Raw genomic sequence first — 25,583 nt, forward strand, 5'->3', positions numbered from 1 at the left:
ATCAGTTAGTGTTAGATATGAAAGTGCCAGCACAACAAATGTGAAGACCTAGATTATCATGCAGGCAGGATATAAATGAGACAAGGAGTAGAGAAATTTACAACACAGAATTGCTGAAAACAGAACTACAGTATTTCCAAATTTCCTTTTATACCCTCATGAGCACCATGATAATAATCAATTAATGTCATCACCGTTATCAGTTCAAATCTCATTACACCTAAAAATACATTGTTTATATGAAGCTCAAGTTTTCGTCAGAAAACATCCCTATGCAGAATTGTGAATGGTACTAATAGTAGTGGTACAACCCATTTCACTTGATGTCTGCTACTCTACAGAGGTTCTTTTGCCATGAAAACTTGAGCTAGATTTTAGGTCTCCTGTAATATCTGTCACGAGGAAGTATTCTCTCAAGATGGTACCTGGATCGAACTATTCAGAGATGAAAACAATTGACAAAAAATTGTGTGTTTCATGTTGATGCTGAATAACAACCTTTGAATGCATCTTAATTATGTGTTATCCTTATTATATGAATTCTTTGGGATATAAAGGACATTCTTAATGTTGTAAGTTTACATTAATCCTGAAATTCTTAACCAATGGATCTTCATTAAGAAAAAATCAGAAAAGACAAAATATGATTATAGCACACTAACTTCATAAGGGGTTGCCATAAACATTAATTATAAACAAAATATTTAGCTATGTCATACCTGGGCAGGTTATAACATCCCATGAAATGCATATACCGTACTTTTGTACATAATGCAACATACCAGTAACCCATACTCCTCAAATATGACAAACATTACCGTACATGTTACAAGCCTCTCCCAAGCTTAAAGAACCTGGAAAAACTTGACAATACTGTAATATATGATTCTCGAAGAATGTTAACATGACTATCATTATCAAGTACACTAGAGCATCTTTACTACACGTATTCCCACTATGGGTTTAGAGACCTCATGAATTCTCTCAATCTCTTTTACCTTGTGCACTTTATACTTGGTCCAAGTCTTCATTTATACTCTTCCTTTATAGTTCTGAAACATACCTCGTTTTCATTATTTACTGAATGAAATACACAAAGATAAAAAACACAGCTAGATAGTACAATATCTAAAAAAAAACAAGTAATGTCTAATCAAATCTTGAACAAGGTGAATGATACTAGCAATAATTGAATATTATTTATCCAGAGGTAAAAAATACAGTGCTTCACAAATTTCTGCTATGTAATACATCTTGGATACTTCTGTATACAAGTATTTTTTGAACGGTAATGGATGTAGCCTACGGGTATATAAAAATAAAAGTGGATATTAAACATTAAGTATCATAATGCACTTCACCCCTTCTAGACTCCAAATATACACAAATGATAAACAATACATTTGATATGTTTGGAACGAAAATCAATCCACTTGAGGTACTGAGGGCATTGTCTCTGTCCATGTGAGCGTTTGGAAATCATATAAGCACAAAAAAAGAAAGAAAAAATACTAACATTTCAAAAGCACAAAAAAAGAAAGAAAAAATACCAACATTTCAAAACATACTGCCTTAATATACAACCTTGAAAATTCTATGACATGTAAAGCTGTAAATCTTGAATTGATTCTTACAAAGCTCAATGTGATTAAACAGGAGAAATCCTACGAAACATACATAATTTACTGAAATTATAGTACTGCTGCATGTTCTAGCATTATAAACTAACAACAGTTCACCCTCTCCTTACTTGGGATAGTCTCTATCTAAATCTTAAAATGAATCAGAGTTCGGAAATGTTAGTCTCAAGTTAAATGTAGCACTCTAATGTATGCATTTAAGGCATCTCAACTCCACCACAGGGCATCACTTGCCTTGCTATGTGTACATCTCTTTAACATATGGTTGAATATAGTATATTAAATTACAAAACTGAGTGTAAACTAGCAATATGTGACAACCACTTTCAGCCAACAAACCATTTGAAAGAATTTCTAAACGAAAAACTATTCCATTTTGAAAAGAACATTCTCAGTTATCTCTAATCTATTTTGAAATGACCAGTTTTCCTCTCTAAATGGTAAATTAAAACATTCATTTACAGCAACAAAAAAATCCCAATATGGCATAAATTTTTAGACTTTCCAGTAAATAGTTTCATCTGATTATTAATAAATACAGTTTTAAATTCCTGAACAAGGGAACTCACTACAAAAAAAAAAAAAATCACTTCATGCGCGTATTACATGCAGAAGAGTCAGGACGACGAGAAGAGGACTGAAAGTTCTCAATGTGGCACCATTACAGTAACTCCTGTCGCAGCAGTAGATGAGCTGCGCATCTGTGGCTTCTGAAAAATCAATGAAATCTGCCACAATGGACAGAATACAAAGGATGGTTCAAGGGTAAGGTATAACAGGATGTATCGCAGACACAATTTTCTGTTCTGGGTGTGAGAGAAATGAGCAAATACACAAGGCTAGTCTAAAAATCTTAATTAATCTTATAGTGTTAACAATTACATCTATATATTACTGTAATGGAATATGTTTGGACAACTAAACCTAAAGTATGATGTTGCACAGTACTGCATAATAAACTTCATACAAACAGAACCTTGCATCAAAATAACTGTACAGCGAGTGAAAAGATACTCGATTAAAAATATGAGGAAATTTCCTAAAATGCATTTTTCTCAACTATAACTACTGTAGATTACTGTAATAAATAAACACTGCAGACTAAAATATATTACATTAGAGTACTAACAAAAAATTACCAGGGAATAATAGGAACACTTACATTACTACCAGGATGACTGCAAACAACATCACAGTCCTTATTGGCGGAAAATACAAGCAAGGAGAGGCAAAAGAATAAGGATGACGGGATTGGCCATCTTGCCAGGTGCAGCATTACAATAGTCGGCTTCACAGCACGCCACGATTTTTGCCTGGGCGTCATCTGGGATATTTACAACATCTGAAGCAACGAAAAAGGGTTCAGGGGGAATGCTTTAACAATTTGACTTACAATACCATTACAAAGTCCTTACCACTGTGGACAAGGATCTACATAATTTGTCCAGTCTGCAAAGTTGGTTGAGGATGATTTTATTGAAAGTGTGGGAGGTGTATAATATCTAAGTTTCACTAAGATTTTTACAGTACAGGATATTAATGGGATGGAGCAGCTTGTGTAGAATAGCTGATCTTATCTATTAACTTTCATTTACAGGACCTCAACAAACTGTAAATTAGACAGGCACGAAAATTCTATAAAAATTTTGACATTCACAGTTCACAAAAAAACAAAAAAAACAAATGCTATATAAATCCTGGCATATGCAGTCTACAAGAAAACCTTCTAGCAAACTTAACCTTTATATTCATCAATGGAAGATAGTTATGTCATTACCAATGGCATAAAAATAAATGCAAGCAACTGTGGCCAGCATATCTTTAAATCTAAATCTAATGATTAACTTTCAATCTTCTCATTACTACAAAGAAATTAGCAAATTTAAGAGCACTAAATATGTGAGAGCTTAAACACAACTGGTAACTGCACTGCACTTGAAAGATAAAATTGCAACTAAAATTCTACCTAATTAGGATAGTGAAAAGGAAAGGACACTTGACAGCATCCTCCAGAATATTGATTAATTCAGCAATTCAGTACAGTACAATGTTGTAGTGTGTTTTCTAACACAAAGAAAAAGGAAGGGATTCTGTAAAAGGAGTTCCTACAAAAGGCTAAGATTCATGGGTGAAATGTAGTGGGAACATGATGAAGTGATGGAGAGGTGTTGTGTCCTGTTGCTACAGAATAAACAATAGATCTCAATGACTGCAATGGTCTGGATATATGATCAGGAGGGAGTGGGACAGCTAATATAAAATATAATAGTTATGGGAGCAACAGGATAACGACCAACTGTCATTCAGATATTTCATTTCCAATCAGAAATGCTGGACATATTCAATCTATTAATAATTCCTGGGTTAACTGTGTTATCTTTGCTTCATTTAAACAAAATTTTCTGAAATTGATTGACGACTTATGGCTACCAAAACTAAAAATAAGAGTTGCAGTACAATGACAAAGATAAGAGACTCGTAAATCACTGGATTACTGAATTTGATATTGCTCTTTTACCATCACTGACCATAAATATCAGTTATTAAAGGCACTCACTGACTGAAAATTATCCTAAGTGCATACACTCCAAGTTCCTAACTCTGTGAGTGTGTCTGGGTGTGTGTGTGCTCACACTCTGTTGGTAACAATGCTTTTCCATCTCTTCTACAATAATAAAACCATTTACTGGTTAATCTGGCAGCACTGATCAACATGCTTCTGCATGTAGCACTTGCTACTACTTTAGAAGTGTTACCAAGCCTATACCCTACAACCCATGACGCATTAATACATACCAATGACATACACATGATGCCTTTTATGAACCATGAATAAGTAACTGGTAAGGTGTATTGTGAGTACCAATATCTTAAGATCTTTAGATGCTGTATATTAATAAATTACTTAGAACAAACGAAAACACAAGTTCTGTAATTTTCTGTACTGCGTTTTTTCCAATATTTAATCATTAAAAATTTAATTCCTTATTCAGTTGCATCTTAATCAGTTACAATTTTTCATAAAAATTTAATTCCTTATTCAGTTGTATCCTAATCATCCGGTTACAATTTTTCCTATCAAATTACTTTTAAAAAACGACAAAAATGCGTCTGATTTCCAGGATTATCTTTATCCTCATGATAAAACATGGGGTTTCCTTTTCCATGGCACATTTATTGCTTGGCTATCTTCCATAAGCTTTATTGTAAGAGTTCTACTATTGCCCCTACTTCCTGTGATTACTGTTCCTATGGGCTCTAGTTTGAGAGAGTCCTGGCTTACATTTTGCTTTAATAAGTGCTATAGTTTCAGTGAGTCTGGCCTATATTCTGCTGAGGTGCCATGATCTTTGAAGTGTAGGTGGGACACCAAGTTTATGTTACTGGGCCTTGTCCTTTTGCCATTTTTTTATGACATGGAGTTTCTTAATTTTTGTTCATAATTTATATCTTGATTCACCTTTTAAATTTTTATTAATTTCATCTCGTTAGTCATTCACTTCTCTGTGGTCAATTTAATTTTCTTCACTGACACAGCAATTAATGGAGGTTTGCTTAGCAAGTTAACAGCCTTTTTGGCTTGATCAATATCAACGTGTGCACATTTATGAATAAATCTGTACAGTAACTGATTTACTTAACAGGTAATGCAATAAGTGATTGTGTAACAATCCTACATAATCAATAAGATCATACTGGTACACAAGTGAGTTGTATGAAATGTCAATCATGAATTATGGTACATGGCAGGGAGGAAATAAGGGTATAAATCAATACCCGCTGAGGGTAAAAGATACCTTTTACTTAACCCGTTACCAACAGACTTCTTGGAGCCTGTCAAGAATCTTAAAAGCAAATAAAGTACTACTAGCCCAATTTTTAACCTAGAAAGTCCTTTAACGTAAAGGAAAAGGAACAGAGCCTGCAACTGTGTAGAAATCTAATGTAAAAGGTTATCCTTTATCACCAACAGTGGACTGAGTGAAGGAACTTACCCTGATCCACATCACTCAGAAGATTCTTGAGGTTGTTCCATGCATTGACCACTCCTCGTTCAACAGCCCCAAGACCACAGGCTGCCTTCTGGGCACAAGACTTCTGTACTCTTCCAGCTAAAGTGATTTTCTGTAAGGGGGTGGAGATTTTAGTTTCAGTTCGTTAGTTTTTGTTGCTTTTTAGCTGCAGTTATCTGAGGTTATGTGAAGATAATTGGAATAAGTGAAAAAGCTGATCCCAGATAATTCACAGCTTCTGAGAACAAATAGGCATTCAGATGAAGAGTCAAAATTGGAATTACAATGCAATTTGAGAGAGAGAGAGAGAGAGAGAGAGAGAGAGAGAGAGAGAGAGAGAGAGAGAGAGAGAGAGAGAGAGAGAGAGAGAGAATCTTTTGATATACTGCACCAAGAAATTACACCAGGATAATCATGTTACACAAACAAAAAAAAAACACAAATTCAAGTCTGCCACAAATCACGAGTTCCATTTTAATAAATTATGAACAAACTCAAAATACACGCCATTCTTCATTTCCTTTTCATAAACCACTTCAAAATACTTGCCATTCTTCATTTCCTTTTTATAAACCACTGTCATTTTTCATCACCATTATTGTTATGGGACTAACAGACCACATATCCGCAGCAAAAACATATGTCATGCTGGTCATGCACGGAAAAAGGCCACGCAGCTTTATAAATCATAAAAGTAACTGCTCTTCATGATAATAAATTCTCCCTCTCTCTCATCACAAAATTATAGGACTGTACTGCATATCATCACAGCCTATTGTTATGAGAGCAAAAATAAGCAACACGTGAACTTTATACTGTATAATAATTTACAGCCTGTAAATATAATCCTACATATACTGAAAAAAAACAAGGGAGCAAAAGATAATAAAAAAGCAAAAATAAAACAAAGGAAGAATGATAATCAAGACACAAGAGGCTGAAGGAAATAACAATGACAACAGGAGGTGCAACTCTCATTACCATTACAAACACCCTCATCGTAATGAATGCAATTGCTCAAATGCATTACCTTTTTTTATAATCGTTAATGCTGTCATGTTCCTCAAAATGAATGCTAATGAAAGTCTCACAATTAGAGATACTGTCACCATGGCCACGTTCCTTTTTAGTAAATATAATCATCAACAGGTCTGTTACTGTCATTGCTGTTATTATTGACTAACGATGATGGTACTGCAAAAAGACTGTGATAATGACTATCATAATACATCAAGGAAATAACTTAGGAAAATCATACATGAGAAATGACACTATTTCAATAATATGCAGACTATGTAGTTTATAAAAATGAAAACTATGCTTATACATCTATGAAAGAAAATAAGGCCATGTACCTAACAAGTACCTCCAATTTATTATTATGTAGGCTATGAAGTTTATAAAAATAAAGAACTATGCTGATCATCTATGAAATAAAATAGGAAAACCATATCCAATACAATATTACGTAGGCTATGCAGTTTACAGAAATAAATAGGAAATAACAGCAAAACCACACATCAAATTCAATACTGAGTGGGCTACGCAGTCAACAAAAATAAATGCGGAAAGCGGGGGAGGGGGGGGGGGGCCAAGACCAGCTGAAAAGCTTGGTGGCAGAAGGGCCTCTCCTTACCAAGCAAACGTCATTGTTGTCACTGCAATCGTAAGGTGTGCCTGCATCGTCCCCGCAATTGTTGCAGTGGAAACATTTCAGAGCCTCCGACGTTGCCAGGACGGCGCACAGCACCAGTGCCAAATACAGCATTCCGCTCTTTGCCATTGCAAATGATCTGAAAAATGAAGAGTAATTCTGTTAGTCGCTCTTTGATCAAACACTGGCTTTATAATAATGAGTTGTACAGATTTCACGCCGTTTACACTACTTTCAGAAGTAAACGTATTTCGGTTCAACTTTCGAAAGCGGAAAATGGGAATATTTTTAACAATATAACCTCCACAAACTGTATTTTGAAAGCAGAACTGACAAAAAAATTGCTGGGACAAATTACGGAAATTAAAATTTGTCCCAAAATATTCTCGAGTTTGTGTATAAACATCAAAATGAACATAGAAGATCCCTTAACGTTTACTGCCTTCCTAATGACTCCAAATAATACACACAAAACGTTTTTCGAACAACCAGCAGTAACTGTCTTGAAAATCTTACAAAAATACTCTAGCCTTGAAGGAAAATACTGAATTGTATAAGTATTAACGATACAGTTTCATGTCTGTGGCGTATTAATATTCAAAAAGTTTATTTATATTATTATGGTTATTACTAAAACACCACATTCGTGCATTCCGTACATTCAACACCTGTCAATCACCATTGCCCCAGTTCCTATCCAGAGTACGAATGAGAGAGAGAGAAAAAGAAAAGAAAAACCAGCCACTTTTTCACCGGTTCTCATTTTATCATTCCCTCGTTCTTATTTTATCGTTCACTCTGTCAAAAGTTTTCAGGGTCCTCTCTCCTTATGTGTTTCTTGGTCACTTTCACTTCACTTAATAGCACATGACAGACAAGTAATAAAAATAAGCGGGCATAAGGAATGACGAGACTTCACGCAGGCAAAGTGGACACGTAACAGTGCACTATACGGACCTCTTCGGAGAGAAGAAGAAAAGGTACTTTTATATAATAATCTCAATGGCTGGTACGTACGTGTTAATTTTGGCATACATCTACGCAATTCGAAAATATGCTTACGTTGTTTGTGGACTGCACGCACGAATGTATGAAGTGAATGAAAAGCTTTGTATGAAATTTGTGCATTCTCGCATATCGTTAAATGCTTACCTGTAGGCATTTGTGTAAGTACGTTTGTCTGTAAGAGCGCCTGAGTTCCTCGGGAAGAGAGAGAGAGAGAGAGAGAGAGAGAGAGAGAGAGAGAGAGAGAGAGAGAGAGAGAGAGAGAGAGAGAGGGGGATATCTCCATTAAAATCTACTATAACGAAAAACAAAACGGTTCAAACAAGAGTAAAAACGACAGGGCAAAAATACAAGAAATCACAACCTAAGACGACTACTTCTTCTGGTACCATATACCAAATAATGATATAATGAGCCAGTCACGAAACAGGAGCATCCTTTAACTGGGAGTGCGTGCCAGGCGGTAAGTCGCAAATTGGAGCGAATTCTTCTTAAAAAATGTACATGAATTCCTTTCGCTGCGGACCCGATACTGAAGAGGTTTCTGACCAGCTGATCCTTAAAAGAAGTAACTTAAGGAATCAAAGTTGATGTTACGTAATGCAACCTCTGGGAGAAATACTTTGAAATTGGGTTTGTATAGGATTATGTGATATTTATCACATTGCTCTATACAATTTTTTTTTTCAATATTGATGATAATAATAAATTACATAAAACTATTGTAGCAAAAGGATAACATCAACAGCAGTGACGTTTATGGTGATCTGACGCAAATGTTAATTATTAACAATGTTAATGATAATTAACAAAATTATTAAGACAATGTTAATAATAATTATTATTAAGACAATCTTAATAATCATTTAAGACATATTAAGACAATAATTATTATTGAGACAATCTTAACAATCATTTAAGACATTAAGACAATCTTAATAATTATTTAAGACAATGTTAACAGCTAATTGGTAACATAAATGTTAATAATTGCAGGGGATGAAAGTAACGGTAGGCATTAGTGTTTTAATCTGTTATTAACAGAATATTAAATTACTTTGCAAATATCCCATTACTTCTTCATCCACCATCAATTTATATTATTATTAACTCCATGCACCTAAAATTCTAAGGGTTCCTCGTCACCCGCAGACTATACCCAACCCTAACAACTGATAAATAACCAAACCACACGCTCCCAATCTGGCAATAAATGAAATAGTGGGAAACGGTGAACGAGACACCATTCATGCGTAGAAGCACGTGCTACGGCGGCGGAAGGCCTTAAAATTAAACCAGGACCTAACCTGGTTCCCCCGGGAACATCGACAAGGTTCTTGCTTCCCCCCTTCTGCATTGTGCATTTCTAAGGTCTCCTGCGGCTGCTGTGACGAATAACCCCATCCCCAGCGGCCCCCGCCTCCTTGCTTTCGGAGAAGTGACCTCGGTTCCGGAAAGGTTATTTGTTAGCTGTTCTTTAGCTTTGTGTGATTATTTATTCATTCGAGGATCCACAGTCTTTTCTTGTGTTTACTGTATGAATTGGAATTGGAATATAAAATTTAGGCCACAGGCCAAGCGCTGGGACCTGCGAGGTCCTTCAGCGCTGAGAATAATGTTGAAACAATTGTTGGCAGATAGTTGAGGAAAGTAAGATGGAAGAAAGACAGCATGAACGGAGGTACAGTAAAAGGATTGAAAGGGGTTGCAGCGGCTACTGTAGGTGCCGAAGGGACGCGGCCCGCCAAGAACCTCAAGTAATGCCTGCAGTGGTGATTTAGTACGAAAAGTCATTCACTTTTTTTCCCGAAATGCCAGATTTCGAAATATTATTCCTTGTATTTTTTCCATGCATTTCCGTAGTGACTAGTTTCACCAGAACCCTATAGTTCCGGAAGTGATGTTTTCCGTTTACTTCACTTGTTTTTGCTTCTTAGGAATCACAAGGACACCCTCCGTATGTTAGATGTTCTATCACCGGTTACGGCTACCTGGTTATTGTACCATGAATACAAAACCACATTGAACCACACTTCAACGGTCTGGGTAATTCTTAAATAAATCAATAAAAAGATGATTAACATACATAAATCAATTCAATAAATAAAAATTAAACAAACAAAAAATTGTTGTAAGTAGAAAAAACTTTGATTATAGTTTTCACAAGCATAACCTTTCAAGCATAGATCACCGTAACTTCCGAAATTTCAGGACATGAGAAGAAAGCTAGGACGAGAGAGAGAGAGAGAGAGAGAGAGAGAGAGAGAGAGAGAGAGAGAGAGAGAGAGAGAGAGAGAGAGAGAGAGAATATTATTCACGTGAGCTATAGACCGGCCCCACCAGCTTCGTATATGAATACTGATTACAAATTCCATTTGTTTTTAGAGAAGATTAAGAGTCTAACAGGCGTGCTAAAATCTAAGCAGTATATTCAAGAGGCTTCGTAACATAAAGAGTTATGAAGGAGCAAGGACGACAACTAAGTAATAACAAATAACGCAACTAAGCTAAAAGAAATGAAGGCCAGAAACACAATCAAGATGAAATGCAAGAAAACAAGATGAAAAGAAGAAAGATTTTTTTTTTACAAGTGCAACCTAGTAAAGGCGACCTACTTACGTAGCAAATACAGCCTTTACTGGATTAACCACCCCTCCCCCCAACCCACCACGTCAGGAAGACGTCATTTTTTTCCGCAGATTAACCCCAAAAGCAACTTCAAGGAACGAGCAGCTTGAACTTGCTTGCTCAGCGAAGCGAGAATGTGGCCAAATATGAAAATTTGTGAATGTTAGGTATCACCGGAAATGGTAAGCATTGGCAAAATAGATCTGCACAAGTTCATTATGTTTTCACCTTTTATTTTACTGGTAGAGTAACATTAAACATTTAATTTGAATACTAGCGAGTAAAACAATTACTTAAACACTGTTCTTCATCACAGCGAAGTTCCTCGTTGGACGAGTCGGTAGAGTTCTCGGCTAGCACTCCGCTAGGCCCGAGTTCGAGTCTCCGGCCGGCCAATGAAGAATTAGAGGAATTTATTTCTAGTGATAGAAATTCATTTCTCGCTATAATGTGGTTCGGATTCCACAATAAGCTGTAGGTCCCGTTGCTAGGTAACCAATAGGGTCTTAGCCACGTAAAATAAGTCTAATCCTTCGGGCCAGCCCTAGGAGAGCTGTTAATCAGCTCAGTGGTCTGGTTAAACTAAGGTCTACTTTTTTCTTCATCACAGCAAGTCTTTTTGGGATGAGGTTGCAAGTCCCAAACCAATTTTTTGCAAACCCCAAGCAAATTTCAATCCGTCTTTGACCGACCACAGTTAAAAAGCACCTAATTCCCAACTCACAACTTTGGCCAAGGAACAATTAATTTTTTTCAGGAAACAGACCAGTCTGTGTCTCCCCATGGGATCGATCTCAGGTCTTCTCACCGGTGAAGAGAGTCACTGAATCCCAACCTCCACCCCCCCACCCTCCTTCCCTCTCTCACACACACACACTGTGTGAGTGTGTGTGTGTGTGTGTGTGTGTGTGTGTATGTGTGCTTTTTAGGAAAATTATCCCTCTGGGGCAAGATCACGTAAATGCTGCTTTCCGTTCGTGCCCAGGAAGGGTTTGAGCGTTATTACTTCAAACAAAGAGGTCCAGGCCAGCTATTATAATGAATACCCTCTCGTTGGATAAGAGGAGGCCGCAGGGGGGCGGAAGGGGGGAGAGGGAAGGGAAGGGGAGGGAGGAATTGGGTGTGGGTCGAATAGCTCAGAGCCTGCCATCCATACTAACATACAGGAAGAGTTTAAATGGAGGAGGGGCACAGGTTAGGAGGAGAATGGGGTGGGGGTTACCGTAATGGCGCCCCCACCCATGCCATGTCATGCCATACGCCCACGTTTGATTACGTGTAAAAATCTCTCTCTCTCTCTCTCTCATGTCACCCACCCATGCCATACGTCCACGTCTAATTACATGTAAAAATCTTTCTCTCTCTCTCTCTCTCTCTCTCATGACACCCACCCATGCCATATGTCCATGTCTGATTACATGTAAAAATCTCTCTCTCTCTCTCTCTCTCTCTCTCTCTCTCTCTCTCTCTCTCTCTCAGAGCAAAGCCATGGAAACATCTCTTGTTCCTCAAAGGTGAGGGAAAAAAAAAACAAATGAACAAAAACAAAACAATGACACAAACAAAAGGACGTCCCGAGGACAAACAGTTCTTTCTCCGCCTTTCTGACGGATGACAGAACTCAAGGAACGCAGCAGCGTTCAAACTACAAGTTTCAAGGCCTCCGAAAATTCAGGTGGTCCGCCTATATGTGAAACCTCCTTGCACGATAACACTTACGTTATTCGTCGTTCTTGTGTTTAATATTTTTTTTTATATATTACCTCTTCCAACCAACAAGAACATTATCTTCGTTATTCTTGCTTCTACATTAAAGATTTTTTTTTTATTTATATTACCTGTCCCAACTTGGGTTCAGTATTAAAGAATTTTTTTTTTATATTACCTCTTCCAACCAACTACAATATCTTCCTATATAAAAAACTTATCCTGATGCCGCAACACAGGACAAATACGCGATTATGAAGAATTTTATAAATGTAGTATATTAATAAACAAATATATTATCTACGCAGAAGTGTAATAAATTAATAAACAAACAGAGTATCTATGCGTAAGATTATCTCATGAACTTATCAAGCTGTACATTACTCTCTTTTTCTTTCAAAAGCACATTTAAATATCACACTAAGAGTTCTCTATATTTCAAGAAAGGAAATTCAACCAAGCGCCAGTTTTTTCAATAAATAAAAATACGTATTTTAAATATATATATATCAGGAGCCAGCAGGAAATAAAGAAAGGCAGCAGTTTCATATATATACAGTATATATATATATATATATATATATATATATATATATATATATATATATATATATATATATATATTACCCAGACAATGCAGGTTTCCACGTGACTCATGGGCTAAAGGAAGTGTCGTAACCACAATTCATGGAAAAACCCGCACAAACTCCAGGTAAGGAAGACGAACCACCAATTTCAAGGTAAGAGACGTAATTGTTCTTGAAAGGTTAACGTGGAATTACATACAGTACATACAAACATACACACATACATATGTGTATATATATATATATATATATATATATATATATATATATATATATATATATATATATATATATATATATATGCGTGACATAACACAAGTACTCGGCTCGATTATGAAACCGCCAGTATTCCAACTGTATCCACCAATAACCACATACGTTACTCTACCCAGTTTGGTTACTAATCCATCATTAATGGCGCCACCCACAGACTGCTAACGAAGGAAATGATCGCGTGATAACTCGAAGATATTGAAGATTTCTTCACCTCACTCGATCTCTATTCAACGAGCGAAGGCTATTGGGCATGGTGAATGTTTTATCAGTGGTCAGTGTAATCCGAATTTGTGTGATAACAAGATGGTTGCTTTGACACTTTTGGCCAGGTGCGAGGCTTTGGAGGGATCGTTCCTGATATATCTACAGACTTTTTTGCGCTAATCGAAGTAAATGGATGCAGAAGAAGGAAATGGAGAAGAAGAAGAAGAAGAAGAAGAAGAAGAAGAAGAAGAAGAAGAAGAAGAAGAAGAAACAGCGTTGGTTTTCAGTATGCTACCTCATCTACTTTTGAGAAAATCTACAGAGATAACAGTAGCTGTAGAAGTCTCCCTAAAAGCTATTTTTCAAAAGAAAAAAAAAAAAAAAAAACGTTAGGGGTCAAATAAATAATATCCCATTACCTTTAAGAAAATCTAATATTATTCCCTCCATATCTTAAGAGTATCACTACCTTTAGATACCCCAAAGTATCGGCCCACGGAACCCCGGCCCCCGGCAAAAAATAAGAAAAATACAGTACCCAGCGGGTTGAACTTCCTCTATACTCCATTTCACCTTTTTGCATCACGTACAGAGATCAGCGTCCCCCCCCCCCACCATCCATTCACCTGCCAGGGTGCCCGAGTATTCAAACTCAAAAGAACAGACACCCCCAAAAGGCCTTCAGAGCATTGCCTCATGGCATGCCCACCCTCCATGCCCACCTTTTTTCTGTTTCCGGAGACACGACAGCTTACACGAGGGTTCTTTGTACACGAGCATCGAGGCTTCTAACCTGGCCAGGATCACAGCAACCACCGCTTTGTAGTTCTTACCGGTTCTGAATCGTATTACCCATTCAAGGACTGTCCCCCTTCTGACCATAAAGGCTACAGACTCCTTGGCTACAGACGAAACCCCTCCGCCAGTTTTTGGTAGCCATATTGTGCAACTTTTAGAAGCCACGACGAAAACACGAGATTGCGAAAGAATACATTTTATGTTTCTTTTTTTTTTTAGCGACGCGCCGATAGCTCTGGAAATTTCCCAAGGTCATGAGAGAGAGAGAGAGAGAGAGAGAGAGAGAGAGAGAGAGAGAGAGAGAGAGAGAGAGCTTCCTTCGGTCAGAACCTATATTTAGGAGGGACCGAATCTACGACTTCTTTATTTCATTTCTGCTAGCGTGTTACGCAATGCGTATATCAACTCGCACTTCAAAAACTTCTGATTCAGTTTTCTTCAGTTCATTTCAAAGTCCGCAGGATATTTTTTCTTGCGTAAATTTCATGAACTGTATCTTATTTGTACCAGACCGACATTTTGTATCCAACGTAATTACAGAAATTTCTAAGTACAGTCAGTCTTGCAATGGCGTCTGAAAAAAACTATTGCTTACATAAAGTTTTATTATTGTCATCATTTTAGTTCCTATTATTTTCATCATAATTATTAAATCCAAGGTATAAATATCTACAGGAAATAAGCTTCAGCGCAATTACGGCTTCTGTTGGAAACTAGAAAGCAGAAACCTTCTAACAATGGACAAAACGCTCTGAAAGGATTCCGCGAAGACGGAATTCTAATTATCCAGAGCTTCCATCAACTGGCTTTCTGGCAAACATTTGAAGCAGACAGTAAAAGGTAACTAAGATGAAACATGAAACTGAAACGAAGTTAAGAGATTAAAAAAAACTTACGAAAAATTAAATCGATGGACAAAAATGATCTTGAGAAAATATAATGGTGGGAGATTAAGATTAAGACTTTAAGGTTTTTTAAACAAATATAACTTCTAACAAGAAGATTAAGACTTGAAGCGTTTTGTAACTATAACTTTAAAAAAAAAGACACCTTTTTGAGAAAATATAACTTCTAAAAAAGATTAAAACTTAAAAACTAAAAGAAAGATCAAGACTTAAAACTTTAAAATATAACTTTTTAAAGTAAATATAACTTTTAAGAAATTAACTTAAAATTTTTTAACTGCTAAAAAAATTATGAACGAAAATTTTTTATAAGTAAATATATATATCTAAAAAAATATGTTAAAACTAAATATAGTCTAAGTTTGAAAACTCGAAGAAGAAAAGCCGACAATCTCCGGGTTTACGGTAAGACCAATTATCTAAAACATCTTCAACACGGATCTTATGAGTCAACAAATAATGATGACTCATTCCTTAAGTTGCAAGTCCGAAATTAAGAATTGCTCACACGACCAAACTGCACCGCTAGCATACGACTGCTGTGGCCACCTCTACCTCACCAGAAGTTCGGGTTAAAAGATTATAGCCCTTTTGGAACGCATCCGTCTCCTAAACCGGAATGATCGAGCTATATTATCAAGGCTATCCTACTCTTTTTATTTCTAGGAAAAACTCTACTGCGTCATTTCGGATATGACGCTGAGGATGGGGTACTGACACCTGGTAACGACGTTTTTCTTAGGTTTCAAGGACGTTTGAATTCCAGATCTTATCTTCAGTTTATTTACACACACACACATATATATATATACATACATACATACATATATATATATATATATATATATATATATATATATATATATATATATATATATATATATATATACTCGTCTATATACTGTATAATATATATAATTTACATTATATATATATATTATATTATATATATATATATAAAATTTACATATATTTATAAATAATATGTGCGTGTGTGTAAGCGAACGCAAGGGCACGTATTTACGCGTAAGCCACAAGAGCTGTTATCGAAGACTCAACTGCTGATGAATGAATTTCAAACTTGCGGCAGTCACAACAACCTGGACCCCACTGGTCAAAATCCCAAAACAAGTTCCCCAAAACAACCTTAAAGCGAAGTTCTTCGTCACACGTCACAGGAACGAACTCCATCAAATTGTTATCAAATACTTGAGGCAAAAATTTATTTTATTTCCGGACAACACAAAGCAGTGACGCATCAACATCACCTTTCGACATTTGACCGAAGCATACTTGTGTTGCGACACCCTGTTATCTTTTTTTTATTTTACGACACCCGGTTATTTGAGAGCGACTGAGGTCGTCCGTGCTCGTTCATATTTACAACGTCTCATTCTGATGCCACCTGAACGACTTTGCTCTAAGGGTATGCCTTGTATCCAAGTCCCAAGTAATTTTTTTTTTAACCTTGGAAATAGCTTTTTTTTCTACTGAGAGTACAAAACTTGACAAACGTGATTTTAATCCGAGTTATTTTAGGGAAACTTTATGACTTAGATGCGTGTGTTTTACATGCATAAAATGGTTTCGTTGTTACGTAGGCAAATATAGCTCATTAGTGTCAAAATGGTTTGGTTTCTTACTCACTACCAGCATGGGAAAATATAAATAAAAACCAGCAAAAAGACAAAGCAAGCATCACTTCTACAAACATTCCAAACTGTCAAAAAAAAGAAGAAGAAAAAAAAAAAGTAATCGTGCGTTGCATTCAAATACCGCAGTTGTACTGAACACCTGGCTGAGATCTGGCTTTCGGAAAAACCAAACCAAAACAAAGAGTAAAGATGCCATTTTTAAAAGAACGTGGTATAATGCCATACCTTCATTATTCAAGGTAGAACGAACAGCTTGACTAAAGCATGGTAAAATCTAGTGGTAAGTATAGTTATCAAAAGCCATCATTCTGTAATTCACCTCAGACCTTCGACTCTTGGGGAGAACAGCCAGCCACAGAATGGCAACGTGGGCCCTATACCCTTGATAAAACAGACTTCCGGTACACGTCTCTGTCGTGACTGAGACTTCAAGATACAATTACGTTTCACCTCTACCACTCTCTCCTTTTCTCTCCTCTCCTCGACCTTCTAATATCTATACTTCTTGTTACAAACGCTTAACTCTTCTCCCCAGACCACTGCCATACAAATTGGCAAACGAAATTCGGGTTTGTACAAGGTCTAAAGAATATTCTCTACACCAATCTCTCTAAATTTTGTCACAAACATTCAACTCTCCTCTAAACCACTGTCATACAACTGACAAACGAAATAAGGGTATATGCAAGGAATAAAGATATTTCTATAGACCAATCTCTCTACAGTATATCCAGTCAAAAACGCACGCTTCTCTCAACCACTGCCATACAAATGGCAAACGAAATTCGGGTTTGTACTTGGTCTAAAGAAAGTGTTCTAAACCAGTATCTCCATATCTTGTCAAAAACACTAAACTCTTCTCTCTAAACCACTGCCATATAACTGGCAAACGAAAGGGGTTTCTGTAAGGACTAAAGAATGTTCCCTAATCCTAGGGTTTCTAAGCATTCGTGGTACACTTTTGAAAATGGCCCCACAGTGACGCGAAATCATTGCACACGACCCTCGAACGCAATAGTATCATGAAATTCATTACGATGAGAAGGTACCCCGTCATTTTATATTCAAGGCCAACTACAACCGATTCCCGCAGCTTCCTCAGGACCCGTGTCCTATCGTAATTCTTAGTCTGCTTATTTAATGAGTCACAGCTAACTCGTTTCGTCTGCTTTCGTCTTCCGGAAATGAAAACTGCGCAATTGCAACCCCTGACTAGGAGGTACAGATAATATACCAATTCTGATATGCAAGCACAACAGAAAGAGTGAAAATAGTCGCTGTAACCCAGTAAACAGGAATATCTGCACAAAATTTTATACATGCGGGTAACGTGAAAAGTTATGGCTCCACAAAGCTTCAAAAGATTTGAATTTACAGTTCGTTTCAATATAAAGACACGTGACTAATGTATTGCAAACTATCAACACATGTTGCCACTCAGCCTAGGCCTAATCAAAATTTGTGGCCATGAGACGAGGTTCTACCATCTAATTACTTTGTTTCTTCAAAGTCCCTGAAAGGATTAAGAAAGAAAAGTAAAAAAGACTTTAAAAATATCGAACACACGACACTTAAATAAATTCTCATACTCGGACATGCAAGTTTTCTTTTGCCTTAAAGCGTAAAACAAATTGCCACACGGAATTTCCTTGAACTGTCATATATACATTTATTTTCAGTCAATATTCTTCAACCACTCAATCTGGCGACGATAGAGATTTAAGAGATGGAACGGAATTGAGTGAAAAGTGAAGTAGGTTGGACTTTCGGGGTTGATGAGAGAGAGAGAGAGAGAGAGAGAGAGAGAGAGAGAGAGAGAGAGGTGCTCTGAGACCCTTGAAACAAAAAACACTTACACAGATCCATAATTCTTAAGAAAAACACACGGTACAAAACAATGCTAGCATCCAGAGTACGAACATGCTAATTAGCCCGTCAGAATGAACAAATAGATAAATAAATAAACGTTATCCGACTATAAACGGCGCATGGAATTAAGTAGGTTCATTTCTGGTTCAATTGAAAAAACGGTGCATCTCTCACAAAATCTTGGAGCTATCATTAGGCCTTGTCGATGTCACATTTTTTAGTGTTTGTCATAACAGCTAAGGATGTGTGTTCATTCTACAACGAAAAATAAACGAAATCAGACGTTATATATATATATATATATATATATATATATATATATATATATATATATATATATATATATATATATATATATATATATATATATATATATATAATGTTAGTTATTACCTAACATAATGAAGAGCACAGCAAATATATCCGTTGGGTTACTAAAGATAAAACTTAAAATAGTATTCCCTCTAAGCAATCAAATACAACCTTTATCAAAACCTCGTCGAGGTCAATCCACGTCGCATGTGATACTCTCTCGCCTGTGCGATATTGCTGGACAAACAGGAATGATTTAGAAAAAAAATAACTAATATTTTACTCTCTAGAGAGCCACTCCCTGAACCCCCTTTGTTTGACTTCCACTAATAGGAAATGGAAAACAGAGAGAAGCCAACGCTGGCTGCCAAGTGCACGATGACGTGCCTTTGTCCTTTCGTTGCCTGAGCTGAAAGTCTAATAAAGAACAAAGAATTCTACATTTAAGACTGACAAAGTAAAACTTCCATGCAGAAACGTTTCAGAAAGTGTAACAAATGCAAGACAGGACTGTGTAAGGCTACAGTACATAGGCCTATGTCGGTCTAATTTGCCCTCGGACCTAATAATGTGTAATGTACCCAGTTTAAAGTGAATGTTCACAAGGAGAGGTCAAATTATTTTTAGATTACGAGGTCATCGTAAGACCAAAAGCAGTGCTGGCACAATGTCATTTGGTGACTATAACTTTTCATTAGTACTAGAGACTATAAATAAAAAATTTTCCAACAAGAGTATTTTACACGAAATTCTGCTTTCAACAAACTTTTCAAATTCCATGTCTTCCGTTTTATTACTTGTATGGCTTCTTATGCTGAATTATATCGACAAAAAAAAGCTAAAATAACCTAACTCAAAAATGAACTACATAAATTTTCTATATATGTACATTTTATAGAAATACGTACATGAGTGTTTTGAATTGAGTTGAATACAGAATTTTGGCCAAAGGCCAAGCACTGGGACCTATGAGGTCATTCAGCGCTGAAACGGAAATTGACAGTACAAGGCTTGAAAGGTGTAACAGAGGAAAACCTCGCAGTTGAAGTATGAATCATTTGTTAGGAGAGGGTGGAAAGTAAGATGTAAAAAAGAGAATGTGAAAGTAGGTACAGTAAAAGGAATGAAAAGGCTTGCAGCTAGGGGCTGAAGGCACGCTGCAAAGTGTGTGTGTGTGTGTGTGTGTGTGTGTGTGTGTGTGTGTGTGTGTGTGTGTGTGTGTGTGTGTGTGTGTGTGTGTGTGTGTGTGTGTGTGTAAAGACGTATCTTGCTAGAGTACTGGTTTAGGCGTTGGTCAGCACGTGCAGGCACGACCAGTAGATGGAATCTAGACTCGTTAAACGGGTTTGGTTCATAGGCCTAGGCTTCAAAATATATCGCCAGGGTTTGAGGACCCACAGAGGCCTAATTTGTATTCATTTTTAAGATATCGTCAGTGATATTCCTAGGCTTATAAATGGACGAGCATTGTCACCTTTTAGTATAAAAAAAGAAGTACAATGATAATACGCATCATACACAATCATTTTTTTTTACACCAAGAAGTTTTCCCTAACAAAGCTGATTCCCGAATATAAAATTAACCAGTCGTCTTGTTAGATTCGTATTGTAGTAAATGAACCGTGAATGAAAGCATATAGGTTATAAATGCCTGCGCCTGAGTAAATATCACCACAACGATGGAAGAGCTAAATGTCGCTCTATTTCCGGCAAAACACGAGGGATCTTAAAGTAAAAACTACAGAACCGCATAAACGAAGCCATACTATCATAGTGAATAACATTGAATTTATAGCTTGAAACCACTGCCCCTCGTAGTCAGGTGCCTAGAAGCTATACAAATGGCTTGGGTATGTTTCTTTATCCAGATACCACGGTCAATAAATACAAATTAGAGAAATGTGGTTCATTTCTTGTGTTCTTTATGTAAAAGATAGCAGGCCTATCAGTTTAATTATTCATATAAAAAATCCAATGGCCCACGACGGTTGTGGGCCTACGGGCTAGCCACCCACCCTAACCCGATTCAATCTGCCTTTGTAGGGTTTCTTTCCGACCTACGTAGAAATTCTAAGAAAAGGTTTACGTAGGATTACAGCTCGAATACCGGATTACCTTTCCTAATACGAAAGACAACTAGTCACGACAAACACAATCCTTTTGCTGTAAAGTTGTACCATGTGATAACATCACCGGTCACTGATGGCTGACTCCACGTGAGTACAATGCAAAGAAGGTCGCTCAGATAAACCATGACTTGATATAAAAAGATGTCTACTAGAGGTACAACATTGTGAAACTTAGTATTGACATTGATTTCAACTTGTTCCCAAGAATTATACATACCATTATTAATATCAATACCGATAATAAAAATAATAATAATGGAGGGAGTAGACCCTCTTTTAAACAGGTCTTATTAAAAAGGATGGCTGTATTATGCGAATTTATCGTATATAGTGTCTTTTCTATCTTCCTTATGATTCGCTTTTCAGGCTCAGCAATGTTAGTCAGTAACTGGCCAATATTCATGTTGGAAAAGGATAGTGTGCGGAATATGGGGTCTTTTATTAAAATATCCAATCAGAAATCGTTCGTCTGGGTTCAGGTTCTATTCTAGGTACCGTCGACATGTTTCGACAAGCTCGTTGGTCATCCTCTGGACGTGGTTGCAGGAGGTCTGAAGAAACGAGGTGCTCGGTTTGGTATTTATAGGGGGGGGGCGGTTCTTGATCGGTGCTGAATTATGATTGGCTGCCCGGGGCATGTACCCTCGGGCGGAACCTACTCATCCAAGTCGATGCCTAGGTTCTTACATCGGTATGACCAAGGTTTGCATATACCCTTATTTCGTTTGTCAGTTGTATGACAGTGGTTTAGAGGAGAGTTTGTCCAAGAGGATTTCCTGCCACGCCCAACAGGGGGCTATCTTTAATCATGCCAGGACCGTCCATAACCAGAGAATAGCAAGAAAAGACATAATCACGAACATCGAAATAATTGACCGAACTACCGACCACCGCCGCCTACGCCTCTTGGAAGCATTGCAGATTGGGAAGGAGAAACCGACACTCAACATTACGCAAGAAACCTTTCTCCTGCCCACGGCAGCCAGGAGACATGCACCGAGCGACCCCCATAGCGAAAGAGCGAATCAAAATTCGGCATCAAAGGATCGAAATTCTTCTCTTCATCCCCAGCACTATGACGCCGCTCGCACGCAAGACGAAAACCGAACATGTACCCTCCGCCCGAGGGTACATGCCCCGGACAGCCAATCATAATTCAGCACCGATCAAGAACCACCCCCCCATATAAATACCAACCCGAGCACCTATAAATCGATTTGTAATCGAACCCTCACTCTATCCTATCCCCCCCCCCTCATTGCATTGCATTGCGTTTCTTCAGACCTTCTGCAACCACGTCCAGAGGATGACCAACGAGCTGGTCGAAACATGTCGACGGTACCTAGAATAGAACCTGAACCCAGACGAACGGTTTCTGATTGGATAAAAGACTTCCCATATTCCGCACACTATCCTTTTCCAACATGAATATCGGCCAGTTACTGACTAACATCGCTGAGCCTGAAAAGCGAATCATAAGGAAGATAGAAAAGACACTATATAAGATAAATTCGTATAATACAACCATCCTTTTTAATAACAATAATAATAATAATATATGGATATGTGTATATTATTATTATTATTATTATTATTATTATTATTATTATTATTATTATTATTATTATGTCTACGTATGGTATAGTCGTTTGCAGTCATTTGCTTATTGACGTCCAATTTTGAATCCTTGCTATATGTGAACACATGGAGAATGTCCTATATTGTAAAATGGTTAGCTTTGATCAAGAGGTAGGCCTACATGTTTTAAAATGACTCCGTAATATAGCAAGTGAGGAAGACTGTAATTGGTGTGTTAAATGTACTATTCGAAAGTGTTACAAAGTAGTGGGAGAGAAAGCCATAGAAAGTGCTTGACAGAGTGAAAGAGGCTTTGATAAGGAAGGATCTCGATGTACACAAAGTGCATGAGTACGTGCAGGAGTGAGTTGAATGGTTAAGTGCGTGTTTGGGGTGCGGGGAGGGGTGGGGGAAGGGTTTCAAGGTGCTAAAGATGAGATTTCTGAGTAGGTGCACCAAGCAACTTATTATGGAAGATTCTACTTAGAAGACGCTTCCAGGATGCAGAAAGTAGTGACCATTATTGGTATTTTTTTTTATCAAGCAACCAACCTATAAGGAAACACTGCTAAGTGTAGACAGTGTATGTATATATATGTATGTATGTATATATGTATAGTGTGTATACACTTAGCAATGTTCGTTTTTTATAAAGCAACCAAACACACTATTTATATATTTATATATAGTGGGTGTGTCTACACTACACTTAGCAGTGTTTCCCTATTGGCTGGTTGCTTGATAAAAAAAAAATACCAATAATGGTCACTACTTTCTGCATCCTGGAAGCGTCTTCTAAGCAGAATCTTCCATAACAAGTTGCTTGGTGCACCTACTCATAAATCTCATCTTTAGCACCTTGAAACCCTTCCACCACCACTCCCACCCCAAAACCCACACTTAACCATTCAACTCACTCCTGCACGTACTCATGCACTTTGTGTACATCGAGGTCCTTCCTTATCAAAGCCTCTTTTACTCTGTCAAGCACTTTCTATGGCTTTCTCTCCCACTTCCTCGTAACACTTTCGAATAGTACAATTAACACACTAATTATAGTCTTCCTCACTGTCTATATGGCGGAATAATTTTTGTAGGCCTACCTTTTGAACAAAGCTAACCATTTTACAACACAGGACATAGAGAAGTCTTCATCTGTTTACATATGGAAAGATTCAACATAGGACGTCAATAAGGATATGACTACAAACGACTTTACCATATGCAATTGGCTGTCCACAGAACAAGGCATCATACATGAGCTATGTAGACTCATAAGTAGATGTCAGGGTGTATAAGGTAAAGCATTTGTGTAGTCAATCCACAAGGTTTGAATCCCCCAACCTAAAATTTAGATTCAACGTGCATGAATTAAGAAACGTGTGTTGTTTATACGTTATACACGGGCAGTGAACTCCTGCACTGGAATTCTGATTTATGGCGGGAGGTAAAATGGCCTAGGAGAAGAAGCATCATCAAGAGAGTTGGGTTTCACTTGGTGTAGGATTACAGACGGTTTAAGACAGGAAGTGTTCAAAATATAAATGGAGTATGGCCGCAAACATGTCTTGTAGACTGAGAGACAAGTCTCCCACCAAACTGCATCTAGACTGACTGCGTCCCAAGTTCATTCAGTCAACAACAGTACTGCTGTATCTACAGTCTACTCCCTCGATATTCTCTCTCTCTCTCTCTCTCTCTCTCTCTCTCTCTCTCTCTCTCTCTCCCCATTATATATTTTCTTTCTGTAAATTGATGACAATTATTGCAAATAAAGGGTTTTTTGTGTGAACTGTCTACGTTCAAGGCAGGAATTATTGTGTAAGCGTGGTGCAGTATACTTGAATAGGCCTACACGGCGGCCAAAACATCGTTAACACCAAAACTCTCCCTCTCTCGTGTTCATGTTAAATTGACATTTAATGCCACATGCAGTCAAAACTGATAAACATTGACTCACTATCAAACGCAATGGGGTAAGATTTGCCACATCACACAACTACTTCGGAGCACTGCCAATAAAAGTAAAATCATATTGCCTCAAATTTTGGAGCACGGCAACGAACAGGTTAAAGCGCGGTCACGAAATAAGTAAATAAAACGTATTGCATTTTTGTTTCCTTCATTTTTTTTTTTTTTACCGTGAGAAGGCTATTCCCGCTGTGTTTGCTACGACCAAACAAAGTTACACTTTTAAGCAACATCAAAATATAAGTCACGTTCACTTGACAGTACATCACATTCTAAGCAGGAAGACCTATGTATTATTTCAATACAAAGGCATCACGCTACATATGAAGTCTGATGATTCTATTAAAAAAATATATATTAAACAGTACACAGACTACGCTAAAATACCGCATTGCAGGCCAACGAAAATCAACAGTAATATCCTACACATACCTGTAATTATTTACAGCTGACTGATAAACTAAGAGCAAATCTTTCACAGTATGTTTACAAATAAACAAAACTTACTTGGAGGTGTTGGCTGCAAGGAGCGAATAGTTGTTTACTCCACGGTTGTCTACTGCAGACTGCCCACTGTCAACAGTCCCAGTCCCACATTCACTTCGAGACCTAACCGACCGACCGGCCATTGCAGTCAAGACAGGCGTCAGGG

General features: G+C 37.3%; 1 protein-coding gene across 4 annotated transcripts; it reads right to left on the minus strand.

Annotated features, from left to right (window-relative positions):
• Positions 1–1,186: 1,186 nt before the first annotated feature.
• LOC136853616 (uncharacterized) lies at positions 1,187–25,575 on the minus strand. 4 transcript variants are annotated; one of them, XM_067129411.1, is made up of 5 exons: positions 25,439–25,575; positions 7,290–7,446; positions 5,636–5,765; positions 2,803–2,982; positions 1,187–2,350 (listed from the first exon to the last, which is right to left on the minus strand). In XM_067129411.1, exons 1-4 carry the CDS (start codon positions 25,558–25,560, stop codon positions 2,840–2,842), a joined length of 552 nt encoding a protein of 183 aa, XP_066985512.1. In that variant the 5' UTR covers positions 25,561–25,575; the 3' UTR covers positions 1,187–2,350; positions 2,803–2,839. The 4 variants fall into 4 exon arrangements, with proteins under 4 accessions (XP_066985512.1, XP_066985511.1, XP_066985514.1 ...); XM_067129410.1 differs by having other exon boundaries at positions 1,187–2,368; XM_067129413.1 differs by lacking the exon at positions 2,803–2,982.
• Between the last annotated feature and the right edge of the window lie 8 nt (positions 25,576–25,583).

The sequence above is a fragment of the Macrobrachium rosenbergii genome, chromosome 27 (genome assembly GCF_040412425.1).
Source record: "Macrobrachium rosenbergii isolate ZJJX-2024 chromosome 27, ASM4041242v1, whole genome shotgun sequence".
NCBI classification, from domain to species: domain Eukaryota; kingdom Metazoa; phylum Arthropoda; class Malacostraca; order Decapoda; family Palaemonidae; genus Macrobrachium; species Macrobrachium rosenbergii.

Excerpts from the sequence above, each read along its gene's own strand:
- LOC136853616 (XM_067129411.1), bottom strand. The coding sequence starts at position 25,560 with ATGGCCGGTCGGTCGGTTAGGTCTCGAAGTGAATGTGGGACTGGGACT. Across the intron at positions 7,447-25,438 it reads CTTGCAGCCAACACCTCCAA|ATCATTTGCAATGGCAAAGA; the intron begins GTAAGTTTTGTT and ends TTCATTTTTCAG. Across the intron at positions 5,766-7,289 it reads ACAACAATGACGTTTGCTTG|AAAATCACTTTAGCTGGAAG; the intron begins GTAAGGAGAGGC and ends ACCCCCTTACAG.